General features: G+C 35.7%; 2 protein-coding genes, 1 long non-coding RNA gene and 1 other non-coding gene across 6 annotated transcripts; 1 reads left to right on the top strand and 3 right to left on the bottom strand.

The window, feature by feature from the left end:
- Positions 1–2490: 2490 nt before the first annotated feature.
- On the top strand, positions 2491–4955 carry FAH1 (ferulic acid 5-hydroxylase 1). The gene is made up of 3 exons (NM_119790.3): positions 2491–3159; positions 3288–3718; positions 4064–4955. The coding sequence occupies exons 1-3, from the start codon at positions 2649–2651 to the stop codon at positions 4682–4684; spliced, it is 1563 nt and encodes a 520-aa protein (NP_195345.1). The 5' UTR covers positions 2491–2648; the 3' UTR covers positions 4685–4955.
- A 1280-nt stretch (positions 4956–6235) lies between these two features.
- AT4G09265 lies at positions 6236–6686 on the bottom strand. Its single transcript, NR_142266.1, has one exon. It is a non-coding gene; the product is annotated as an other RNA (long non-coding RNA).
- A 925-nt stretch (positions 6687–7611) lies between these two features.
- AT4G36210 (transmembrane/coiled-coil protein (DUF726)) lies at positions 7612–12022 on the bottom strand (the record flags this gene model as incomplete). Of its 3 annotated transcripts, NM_001085031.1 has the most annotated exons (15): positions 11676–12022; positions 11458–11539; positions 10847–11362; positions 10433–10601; positions 10191–10343; positions 9923–10020; positions 9643–9734; positions 9415–9485; positions 9190–9325; positions 8969–9028; positions 8770–8852; positions 8612–8688; positions 8421–8491; positions 8271–8328; positions 7612–8079 (listed from the first exon to the last, which is right to left on the bottom strand). In NM_001085031.1, exons 1-15 carry the CDS (start codon positions 11912–11914, stop codon positions 7966–7968), a joined length of 2019 nt encoding a protein of 672 aa, NP_001078500.2. In that variant the 5' UTR covers positions 11915–12022. The 3 variants fall into 3 exon arrangements, with proteins under 3 accessions (NP_001078500.2, NP_849505.2, NP_195344.1); NM_179174.3 differs by having other exon boundaries at positions 11458–12022; NM_119789.2 differs by lacking the exons at positions 8612–8688; positions 8770–8852 and having other exon boundaries at positions 7966–8079; positions 8911–9028; positions 11458–12022.
- A 121-nt stretch (positions 12023–12143) lies between these two features.
- AT4G36197 lies at positions 12144–12216 on the bottom strand. The gene has a single exon. It is a non-coding gene; the product is annotated as a tRNA-Glu (tRNA).
- Positions 12217–12237: the final 21 nt, after the last annotated feature.

Raw genomic sequence — 12237 nt, 5'->3', positions numbered from 1 at the left:
TGATAGTTTGATTTTTCCTTATTATACTAATCAAAGGTGAAAAGGAAATGTGTGTCTTTTTGCGAGTAGTTGTTGGCTTCAGACAGTTCATAGCGGAGTTACTCTATACGCGAAGTACTTGTCTCATACTGATAATTTTGATGGCAATTAAGGCTTTAAAAGCTTATGTATTTTCTTATAACCATTTTATTCTGTATATAGGGGGACAGAAACATAATAAGTAACAAATAGTGGTTTTATTTTTTTAAATATACAAAAACTGTTTAACCATTTTATTTCTTGGTTAGCAAAATTTTGATATATTCTTAAGAAACTAATATTTTAGGTTGATATATTGCAGTCACTAAATAGTTTTAAAAGACACGAAGTTGGTAAGAACAGGCATATATTATTCGATTTAATTAGGAATGCTTATGTTAATCTGATTCGACTAATTAGAAACGACGATACTATGAGCTCATAGATGGTCCCACGACCCACTCTCCCATTTGATCAATATTCAACTGAGCAATGAAACTAATTAAAAACGTGGTTAGATTAAAAAAATAAATTGTGCAGGTAGCGGATATATAATACTAGTAGGGGTTAAAAATAAAATAAAACACCACAGTATTAAATTTTTGTTTCAAAAGTATTATCAATAGTTTTTTTGCTTCAAAAATATCACAAATTTTTGTATGAAATATTTCTTTAACGAAAATAAATTAAATAAAATTTAAAATTTATATTTGGAGTTCTATTTTTAATTTAGAGTTTTTATTGTTACCACATTTTTTGAATTATTCTAATATTAATTTGTGATATTATTACAAAAAGTAAAAATATGATATTTTAGAATACTATTATCGATATTTGATATTATTGACCTTAGCTTTGTTTGGGTGGAGACATGTGATTATCTTATTACCTTTTTATTCCATGAAACTACAGAGTTCGCCAGGTACCATACATGCACACACCCTCGTGAAACGAGCGTGACTTAATATGATCTAGAACTTAAATAGTACTACTAATTGTGTCATTTGAACTTTCTCCTATGTCGGTTTCACTTCATGTATCGCAGAACAGGTGGAATACAGTGTCCTTGAGTTTCACCCAAATCGGTCCAATTTTGTGATATATATTGCGATACAGACATACAGCCTACAGAGTTTTGTCTTAGCCCACTGGTTGGCAAACGAAATTGTCTTTATTTTTTTATGTTTTGTTGTCAATGTGTCTTTGTTTTTAACTAGATTGAGGTTTAATTTTAATACATTTGTTAGTTTACAGATTATGCAGTGTAATCTGATAATGTAAGTTGAACTGCGTTGGTCAAAGTCTTGTGTAACGCACTGTATCTAAATTGTGAGTAACGACAAAATAATTAAAATTAAAGGGACCTTCAAGTATTATTAGTATCTCTGTCTAAGATGCACAGGTATTCAGTAATAGTAATAAATAATTACTTGTATAATTAATATCTAATTAGTAAACCTTGTGTCTAAACCTAAATGAGCATAAATCCAAAAGCAAAAATCTAAACCTAACTGAAAAAGTCATTACGAAAAAAAGAAAAAAAAAAGAGAAAAAACTACCTGAAAAGTCATGCACAACGTTCATCTTGGCTAAATTTATTTAGTTTATTAAATACAAAAATGGCGAGTTTCTGGAGTTTGTTGAAAATATATTTGTTTAGCCACTTTAGAATTTCTTGTTTTAATTTGTTATTAAGATATATCGAGATAATGCGTTTATATCACCAATATTTTTGCCAAACTAGTCCTATACAGTCATTTTTCAACAGCTATGTTCACTAATTTAAAACCCACTGAAAGTCAATCATGATTCGTCATATTTATATGCTCGAATTCAGTAAAATCCGTTTGGTATACTATTTATTTCGTATAAGTATGTAATTCCACTAGATTTCCTTAAACTAAATTATATATTTACATAATTGTTTTCTTTAAAAGTCTACAACAGTTATTAAGTTATAGGAAATTATTTCTTTTATTTTTTTTTTTTTTTAGGAAATTATTTCTTTTGCAACACATTTGTCGTTTGCAAACTTTTAAAAGAAAATAAATGATTGTTATAATTGATTACATTTCAGTTTATGACAGATTTTTTTTATCTAACCTTTAATGTTTGTTTCCTGTTTTTAGGAAAATCATACCAAAATATATTTGTGATCACAGTAAATCACGGAATAGTTATGACCAAGATTTTCAAAGTAATACTTAGAATCCTATTAAATAAACGAAATTTTAGGAAGAAATAATCAAGATTTTAGGAAACGATTTGAGCAAGGATTTAGAAGATTTGAATCTTTAATTAAATATTTTCATTCCTAAATAATTAATGCTAGTGGCATAATATTGTAAATAAGTTCAAGTACATGATTAATTTGTTAAAATGGTTGAAAAATATATATATGTAGATTTTTTCAAAAGGTATACTAATTATTTTCATATTTTCAAGAAAATATAAGAAATGGTGTGTACATATATGGATGAAGAAATTTAAGTAGATAATACAAAAATGTCAAAAAAAGGGACCACACAATTTGATTATAAAACCTACCTCTCTAATCACATCCCAAAATGGAGAACTTTGCCTCCTGACAACATTTCAGAAAATAATCGAATCCAAAAAAAACACTCAATATGGAGTCTTCTATATCACAAACACTAAGCAAACTATCAGATCCCACGACGTCTCTTGTCATCGTTGTCTCTCTTTTCATCTTCATCAGCTTCATCACACGGCGGCGAAGGCCTCCATATCCTCCCGGTCCACGAGGTTGGCCCATCATAGGCAACATGTTAATGATGGACCAACTCACCCACCGTGGTTTAGCCAATTTAGCTAAAAAGTATGGCGGATTGTGCCATCTCCGCATGGGATTCCTCCATATGTACGCTGTCTCATCACCCGAGGTGGCTCGACAAGTCCTTCAAGTCCAAGACAGCGTCTTCTCGAACCGGCCTGCAACTATAGCTATAAGCTATCTGACTTACGACCGAGCGGACATGGCTTTCGCTCACTACGGACCGTTTTGGAGACAGATGAGAAAAGTGTGTGTCATGAAGGTGTTTAGCCGTAAAAGAGCTGAGTCATGGGCTTCAGTTCGTGATGAAGTGGACAAAATGGTCCGGTCGGTCTCTTGTAACGTTGGTAAGCTACTTCACATATTCACCACTCTTGCTATATATATGTGCAATTAAACAAATATGTAAAAAGTGAAAGTACTCATTTCTTCTTTCTTTAGTATGTACTTTAACATTTAACCAAAACAATTGTAGGTAAGCCTATAAACGTCGGGGAGCAAATTTTTGCACTGACCCGCAACATAACTTACCGGGCAGCGTTTGGGTCAGCCTGCGAGAAGGGACAAGACGAGTTCATAAGAATCTTACAAGAGTTCTCTAAGCTTTTTGGAGCCTTCAACGTAGCGGATTTCATACCATATTTCGGGTGGATCGATCCGCAAGGGATAAACAAGCGGCTCGTGAAGGCCCGTAATGATCTAGACGGATTTATTGACGATATTATCGATGAACATATGAAGAAGAAGGAGAATCAAAACGCTGTGGATGATGGGGATGTTGTCGATACCGATATGGTTGATGATCTTCTTGCTTTTTACAGTGAAGAGGCCAAATTAGTCAGTGAGACAGCGGATCTTCAAAATTCCATCAAACTTACCCGTGACAATATCAAAGCAATCATCATGGTAATTATATTTCAAAAAGCACTAGTCATAGTCATGTTTCTTAATGCGTTACGTAATAATACTTATCCATTGACCAGTTATTTTCTCCTAAGTTTTTTTGTTTGAATTAGGAAGGTAATTTTCTATTTTACTAGAGAAAGCAACAGATTTTAGCATGATCTTTTTTTAATATATATAGAAGCATTGAATATTCAGATCTACAATAATTATGAAACCAATGAAGAGACAAAAAATGGAGAGAGAAAAAAGAAAGAGTGGACTAGTGTGGATATATTTAATTCTAATTTGATTTTATTAGGACGTTATATTTAATTCTAATTTGATTTTTTTATTTGATTTTATTAGGACGTTATGTTTGGAGGAACGGAAACGGTAGCGTCGGCGATAGAGTGGGCCTTAACGGAGTTATTACGGAGCCCCGAGGATCTAAAACGGGTCCAACAAGAACTCGCCGAAGTCGTTGGACTTGACAGACGAGTTGAAGAATCCGACATCGAGAAGTTGACTTATCTCAAATGCACACTCAAAGAAACCCTAAGGATGCACCCACCGATCCCTCTCCTCCTCCACGAAACCGCGGAGGACACTAGTATCGACGGTTTCTTCATTCCCAAGAAATCTCGTGTGATGATCAACGCGTTTGCCATAGGACGCGACCCAACCTCTTGGACTGACCCGGACACGTTTAGACCATCGAGGTTTTTGGAACCGGGCGTACCGGATTTCAAAGGGAGCAATTTCGAGTTTATACCGTTCGGGTCGGGTCGTAGATCGTGCCCGGGTATGCAACTAGGGTTATACGCGCTTGACTTAGCCGTGGCTCATATATTACATTGCTTCACGTGGAAATTACCTGATGGGATGAAACCAAGTGAGCTCGACATGAATGATGTGTTTGGTCTCACGGCTCCTAAAGCCACGCGGCTTTTCGCCGTGCCAACCACGCGCCTCATCTGTGCTCTTTAAGTTTATGGTTCGAGTCACGTGGCAGGGGGTTTGGTATGGTGAAAACTGAAAAGTTTGAAGTTGCCCTCATCGAGGATTTGTGGATGTCATATGTATGTATGTGTATACACGTGTGTTCTGATGAAAACAGATTTGGCTCTTTGTTTGCCCTTTTTTTTTTTTTCTTTAATGGGGATTTTCCTTGAATGAAATGTAACAGTAAAAATAAGATTTTTTTCAATAAGTAATTTAGCATGTTGCAAAGATCGATCTTGGATGAGAACTTCTACTTAAAAAAAAAAAAAAAATTTTTTTTTAGTTATTTCACCTTTTTCTTTTGTTCTGGTTGTATGGTTGCCATTGTGTCAATTAGGGGTGGAAGTTCGCTGGTTAAGCGTAAATCAGAGTTAAAGTTATAATTTTACAAGCCCAACAAAAGGTCGCAGATTAAAACCACATGATATTTATAAAAAAAATTCTAAGGTTTTTATTAGTTTTATTTTCAGTTTACTGAGTACTATTTACTTTTTTATTTTTTGCAAATAAATGTATTTTATCATATTTATGTTTTTTGTTATAAACTCCAAACATACAGGTTTCATTACCAAAAAAAAAGCAGAGTGGTTTTGTTAATTTTGTTTCATTAATCTCGAGATTATTTATTTTATTTTGTTAGTGATTTTAGGTATCTTATATCATTTGTATAGATTTTTTTTTTCTTTTGTAGGACTCGGCACCTTGAATACTACGGTGAAATGCACCTAACACTTGTGTATGTGCTTACTCTTAACACACTCGATTATCAATTTTCTAGATGGATAATGTCAAAGTTGACATCAAAGTTTCAAAACTATGCATTTATAATAACCTGAATGCATCAAGTATCAAACACTACCTCAACTACCATGACGAGATCAGTATATTGCAATTACTTCATTACACTTTGCGTAGCTACACACGTAGCACATTCATATACACATACGTAACGTACCACCCTACGTGGACTCAGGAATATCTCGCATATATAAATTTACTATTCTTAATGCAAAAAATATGTCTCCTTTTTTTTTTTTTGGGTGTAGGTATAAGAAAGTGACAATTTTATAGACAGGTAATGAGTTGTGAAGAGTGAGGCACATCACATATCGCTAAAATTAGCTCTAAGCCAAACGTAACATTTAAAGCTTAAAAGACTGTAGTGTAACAGCTTTGCAAAGGGGTTGGTTCGAGTAGGGTTTGTCTTGTCTTCTAGAGAAGACAGCTTCTCGACCCATCAAGTTAATTATAGCAATATTTTCACCAGCAAATTGACATTGCCTTTATATTTTTTTTGATCATTTTCATAAAGTTCTGTACTTGTGATTGTGGGGACACTGAGTCATATAAGACCCCATATTCATTAAAACTTTGTTTGGTAAGGCCGCTTAGATTTTCTGAAATAAATGCAGTGCTGGATGGATTGAAATAGATTTTTTTGAAAGAAATGAGGTGATGAATTTATGGTTGTAATTGTAAATAAATAAATATATTGGCTTTTATTTATATACCGTTGAATTTATTCTAACTTGGATGAACCATGAGTGGTGAAGCACGCACAGAGGCACATGCCATTGAGACCCACGAGACAGAGGCGTTGGATTAAAAATATATGATTTTCAACTCTATCTTAGACTTACTAAACATTAATACGTTACTTGATTTAAACTAAATTTAATACTGCCTCGAAAAAATTGTCTCGAACATGTCACTTTTTTTCCAGACATAAAAATACAAAAAACATCAAAATCCACATTTTCAATTTTGACAATAAAAGGAAACAAGAACGGTAGAGCAAGCAATAAGGTCAGCGTAAACGGGTGACATGTGGTGGTTGATTGAGCACGACGACGTTTTAGATAATTACAAGACAGAAGTTGTCGTCTTTCACCGGCGTCGAAGAACGTTCAAACAAAGACGATTATAATTTAGCAAACAAACAAACAAAAATAACTCTTAACGTCTACGTTCATTTAATGACCATTTTCATTTGTCTAAATTTCAGAACATGTGACTTGGTGAAAATGTGAACCAAGGAGATCCCAAATTATGATAGTGTATACGGATCTGTTAGAATAATATCACATCGCTAATAAAACAATATTTAAAATAGAATATAGTTCGATAAATGCCACTAAAAATCATTGTTAGAGTAAACATACCTGATAAGCATCTGAGAGTAGATATTGTTCACATATTCACCATGTAATATTGTATACATATGATTGGATATCTCACTTTTTTCTATATGATTTTTAAACCTTCTTGCACTACCTGAAAATCATCGTTGGCCTTTCAATTATTGTTTTAGTTGAAAGCGATCTAACACCCTCCTGACAATGGCTCAGTTAAATAATCACTTGGAAAACGAATATTGTTTCATAATCTAATGAATGGATTATGCATTCTCAATTGAATAACGAGAGAAAGATATGGCTTAAGATATTTTAATTTTAACTAGCTCCCTCGTTTTTAATCATTTCGAAGTTCTTTAATCTGTTAAAAGGATAACGACAATGTCCATTTTCTATCTATGAAATCTACAGATACATTGCACCTGGTTTCATCAATTCGAGGAAAAAACTTTACATCTGGCTGAAACAGAATATATAGCTATGTATGTAAAAAACGTAGAAAAAATAATAATAAACGGGTAAGTAGTAGTCTCTTCACGACAGACTATTGTCATGGAGAGGCAAAGTTAAGACAGTGACAAATTTAGGGCAAACCCAGTGAGTTGTCAAGGCTAATTTATTAGATGATTGAAACCAAATATATAAAATTTTGTTGGTTATTAATATACTTACAATGTAATATTATGGACACTAGTGGAGTGAAGCAAAGAGGATAATGAGAGTCTCATGATGAGACAATAGGAATTGGTTTACTGAAATCTAAATAAGATAATTGCTGAAATTCAAGTGTAGTCTCTTTTTTTTTGTTCAGTAACATTTTCGATCAGTTTAGACTTTTGTATGTAAACAAGGAAACAAGAACGGCGAAGCTAAAACACGGCCATAGTCAACGATGGCGGTGCAATGTGTTTTCATACAAATAATTACAATACAGAAGCCCTTGTCTTTCGCCGGCATCCACGAACGTTTAAACAAAAAAAACCCAAAGACGACAGCTAAAACAAACAAACAAAATACAAGCCTTGCTTTAATTAATGTCTAACGTTTATCGACTTTTATTTGTGTACATTTCAAACATGTGACAAAGTTTGGTTCCCTATATTGTGTGATACTTATCTAATTTGATTTTGGTTAAAGAGTGTCTCGAAAAACAGGGTAATATGTGTCGATCTCGAGTCTTTCTAAAATCTGCTGAGTTTTCCATAGATATGAAGAGTGACCTTCCACCATATCGGTTACATCCACCTGTAACACGTTGAAATCGAGAGGTGAAATGATATAATTATGATAAAAACTTTACAAATTTATTGAAAATGACCTTATATCTTTTTGTTTGACAGAATCATTTACTGAATATTCACTCCATCAGCTAATTATTTGTTTCATTAATGGATAAAATACATAGAGGTGACAAAAGAAAGAGATAGATGGCTTACGTTTTCGATACCAGGGATACATATTGGTTGGATTCCGGCTAATCCTTGGGAAATTAAACTGTCGAAGATCATAGTTAGGATCAAAAGAACAAGTTGGTATTGTTAGGTGAAGAGAATAAAAATTGAAATAATGGAATGTATGTTATGTACCTAGCACGAAATGCGATACCAAGGGTCCAATCATTTGTGGCATAAACATTGATGAATCTTCCAGCGACCATCTATCAAACAGGACCAGAGATATTAATTTTCTCTTTTGAAAATCTCATTTAAGATTTGATTCCATAGATGTGACCTATATTTTGGTAATGTAGTGTTTGTACTATCAGAGAATTAATTACCTTCCTTACGTCTCGCCAGTTTTCACTATTGATTGAAATGGGTGCTCCAAGAAGAACAACTCTCTCCACAAGTTCAGCTACCAAAGACATGTTAAGAGTCTCCGTAAGAAAGATTTGATCTTTTAAAGCAATCTTCTATCTTGCACATTGGAAATTACCGTTTTGTTCTGTCTCAGCCAGAGCTTGGAGGCATTTGAAGATGACACGAGCACCAAGCGAAAAACCAACTAGAGTGATGGGTCTGAATTCCCAAAATTTGAGGAAACAGAAGCAAAACAAGACATGAATCCTTTACGTACATAACTTTTGAATATAGAAATTATATTTACTTCATTGCAGCAGTCATGAAATCTGTACCTATTTCCTTGCAAGCCTTTTTGTAGCACTTCAGCTAGAAGTCTTCCTGCTTTATCCGACCTACAGGAGTAGATTATAATAGTCACGGATTTAGTTCACTTCAAATGCAAAACCAATACCAAAAGTTTCAAAGTAATTGGTCATTATTTGGAGATGTGATGGGTAAATGGTGCATCATCTTCAATCATAGACTGACTACTTAGCAAGGGAAAAGGCGTTACCTGTCAATAGCAATACTCCATTTGCTATCTATGAAATCAGCAGCTACTAAGATTGTCGCTGGCCATGCCAATGCCATTAAAAGAGAGGCCAACACAGTGTGCATTGCTCCCTGTTTCATCAATTCCATTGCAAGTCCTGGAGAAATCATAATCAATACCACAATAATCTTAGTAATTTGACATTTTTACATCAACATGTTATTTAGTAGGATAAAAACCAATTACTTGAAGTAAGCCAATCCTGAATCGCTGTGCTCACTAAGATAAGATTCTTGGACTCCCATTGCAGCGTGTACCTGGAATAGTAAGAAATCAGACTATTATAGAAGCAACTATAGTTCACTTCTTGAGAATCAGTACAAACGTGAATGAGTAAAGCCAACGCAAGGAGAAGCTCCAGATGTTAAATCCTATTTCCTTATTAAGATACTAAAGTTCTCGAACGACATATACCTCTCCAGATTACTAGTTAACCCTTCCCATGGTTTCACAAAATCTTCTTCTTCAAAAACAACACCAGCAACCAAGACTTCCACTGCTAACCGCTGTTACATTGATTTCCACAAAACTGTTCCCATCAGCGAAAAACGTGGCCCTCAAAAACGGGAAAACTCAGAGCAAGGAGATTTCCAGATGAAGGAGGGAGAGGAAATACAACCAATATTTCGTTCTCCAAACTGCAAAATTATGATATGTCACAATAATCTAGTAGCATAGGGAAATATGAACTTACTCCTTGATTATGATTTTCGCCAATAGCTTTAAATTCGAACTCATCAAGGTCCCCAATTCTCCTTGCCATCTTAGTCCCTGTGAGACCAGCTCCAGCAGCTGGATACGAAAACATTTAAAACGAAGCACCAGTGACATTGTAAACGCTCCTTAACAAAGATTTAATACATTAATGGGGATGAAAGAGAAACCAAAACACCTAGTGCCTAGTTGTAAGCACACTGATTATCCATATAGTGCAAAAAGTGAACTCATCTACTCTTATTCACCTCCAAACGATGCTGCAACCGCAACGGAGCCAGCAACAGTTCCTGCGGCACTAGCCGCAGCAGCAAAACCCCCAGCTCCAATCACCGGAATAATTGTGCCCAGTGTTGGTGCCAATGCACCAAATCCTGCAGCTATAGCTGGAGCAGCCAATCCTGTTGAATATAACCATGTAAATGTAAGATAGGTAACCAGTTCAAAATATGCTCTAATTTAGAATGTTAACGCTTTGAATTTGCCGTACCACCAGTTATGGCCATCAAAGTGCCTCCTGTAATAGCAGCGGCACCAATGATGCCTCCTCGCTTCCACTTAGCCCATGAAGTCGTAGGAGTTAGATTATCTTCACCCTTCATTTCAGCAGACTTCTGAATGGCCATGGCAGAGCATGCGACCATTGTCTCAATTGCTTCCTAGAAATTGAAGATCCATAAATATTAATCATTTATAAGAATGAAAGGAGACACAAAATCATCATTCACTAACCAACTGCCAGAACAAAAAGAAAACAAAATGGTAGCACATGAAAAACTACTGGAATTTAGAGCACTGCCAGTTCCATATCCTAACTCAGAGCAATATAGCTAATTCGTACAATGATTCTATGTTAAAGCAAATTTCAAAATGAGTATGTTCTGGAAGAAATAACTATACGAACCACTTTAATCCACTCAATGTTAAACCAGGTCGCAAGTAAACGGAGAGCAACACGGTGACGCGCATCATAGCCTTTTCTACACCGTTTACATTTCTTATCCTCGTGATGTTTATCTGACAAGCAAGCAGAAAGTAGCTCATAAAGAACATTTATCTTCCTCTGATGACTAAGCAATGTTACTTCCTCAACAGACTTCTCATTTTCAAGAACTTCAGGCTTGTGGCTTCCATCTATAATAACCACACCCGCTTCAAGACCTTCTCTTGCAGCACTTTCAGCCGCTTCCTTCTTATCCTTCTCTTTATCCAAATCAACATCTTTTGATTTTACCTCAGGAACAGCATATTTCTCACGGCATTCGTTTTCGTATTCTTGATGCTTCTCCTTCTTAGCATCTATAGATACAGAGCATTGAATGCTATGCACCATAGCATCAGCAGCTTTAGCTAAGGCCATCTCTTGCTCCACCATCTCGGCAGAAGCATCATTCGCTTCTTCTGAGAGTAACCTCGTGAACTACAATAAAAACAAAATAGAAGTTAATGAACAATAACTCAACAGTGAGTATCGGATCCATAACAGCAAAATTTGAACTCCGGAAATAGCCATACCGCCCCGATGTGGTGCTTAGCCGGAGAAGAGCAAGCTGTTTGCTCGAGACCAAGCCAAGCCGGTGAATCAATCTCAAGACATCTGTGGATAGAAACGAATTACAAACAGAGCTAAAGCGAACTACTAATCAACCAGATGATTTCAACGGTCATAGACAACCAAGACTCGAAAGGAATTTCAAAATCGATGAGATCGACAAGAGATTTTGGGAAAGCACCTGAAAACGGGGCGAAGAAGGCCAGACGTCTCGTGTACCCAAAGGCTGGGGTCATCGGAGACAGAATCTCCGCTACTGCAATTGCTTCTTCGCTCTTCATCGCCTCCGTCGTCGTCTTCCGCCGCCGGGGTTCCCAGCGGCTGAGTCTGGTTGATTTGCGCTTGGTTCAAAGCGATCGCAAACAATGCGCCGGCCGCATATCTCTGAGTCGGCGTCAAATTCGACGTAGCTTCCACCATCGAAACCGAAACAAACGTTTGATTTACCGATCAGCGAAAAAAAGCCATGGAAGAGAAAAAATCGTTGGAAATCAGATCACCGTCAAATTTCGAAATCCCGAGAAAGATGAATCCGTGACTATATGAGTCATCCGTTATATTTTCCTTCCGGTCCAATAGCAGGAGACATCTGTCCTTCACTCTGTTGACTCGTTTCACAAACAAAGTCAATCCCGAGAAATAAAAAAATCTCCGTTGCCGGGACTCGAACCCGGGTCTCTCGGGTGAGAGCCGAGTATCCTGACCAGCTAGACTACAACGGATTTGTGATAGGTAACAATTTA

The sequence above is a fragment of the Arabidopsis thaliana genome, chromosome 4 (genome assembly GCF_000001735.4).
Source record: "Arabidopsis thaliana chromosome 4, partial sequence".
Lineage (NCBI taxonomy): Eukaryota > Viridiplantae > Streptophyta > Magnoliopsida > Brassicales > Brassicaceae > Arabidopsis > Arabidopsis thaliana.
Note: the sequence above shows the minus strand (reverse complement) of the source record. Positions and strands in the feature narration are given on the sequence as shown.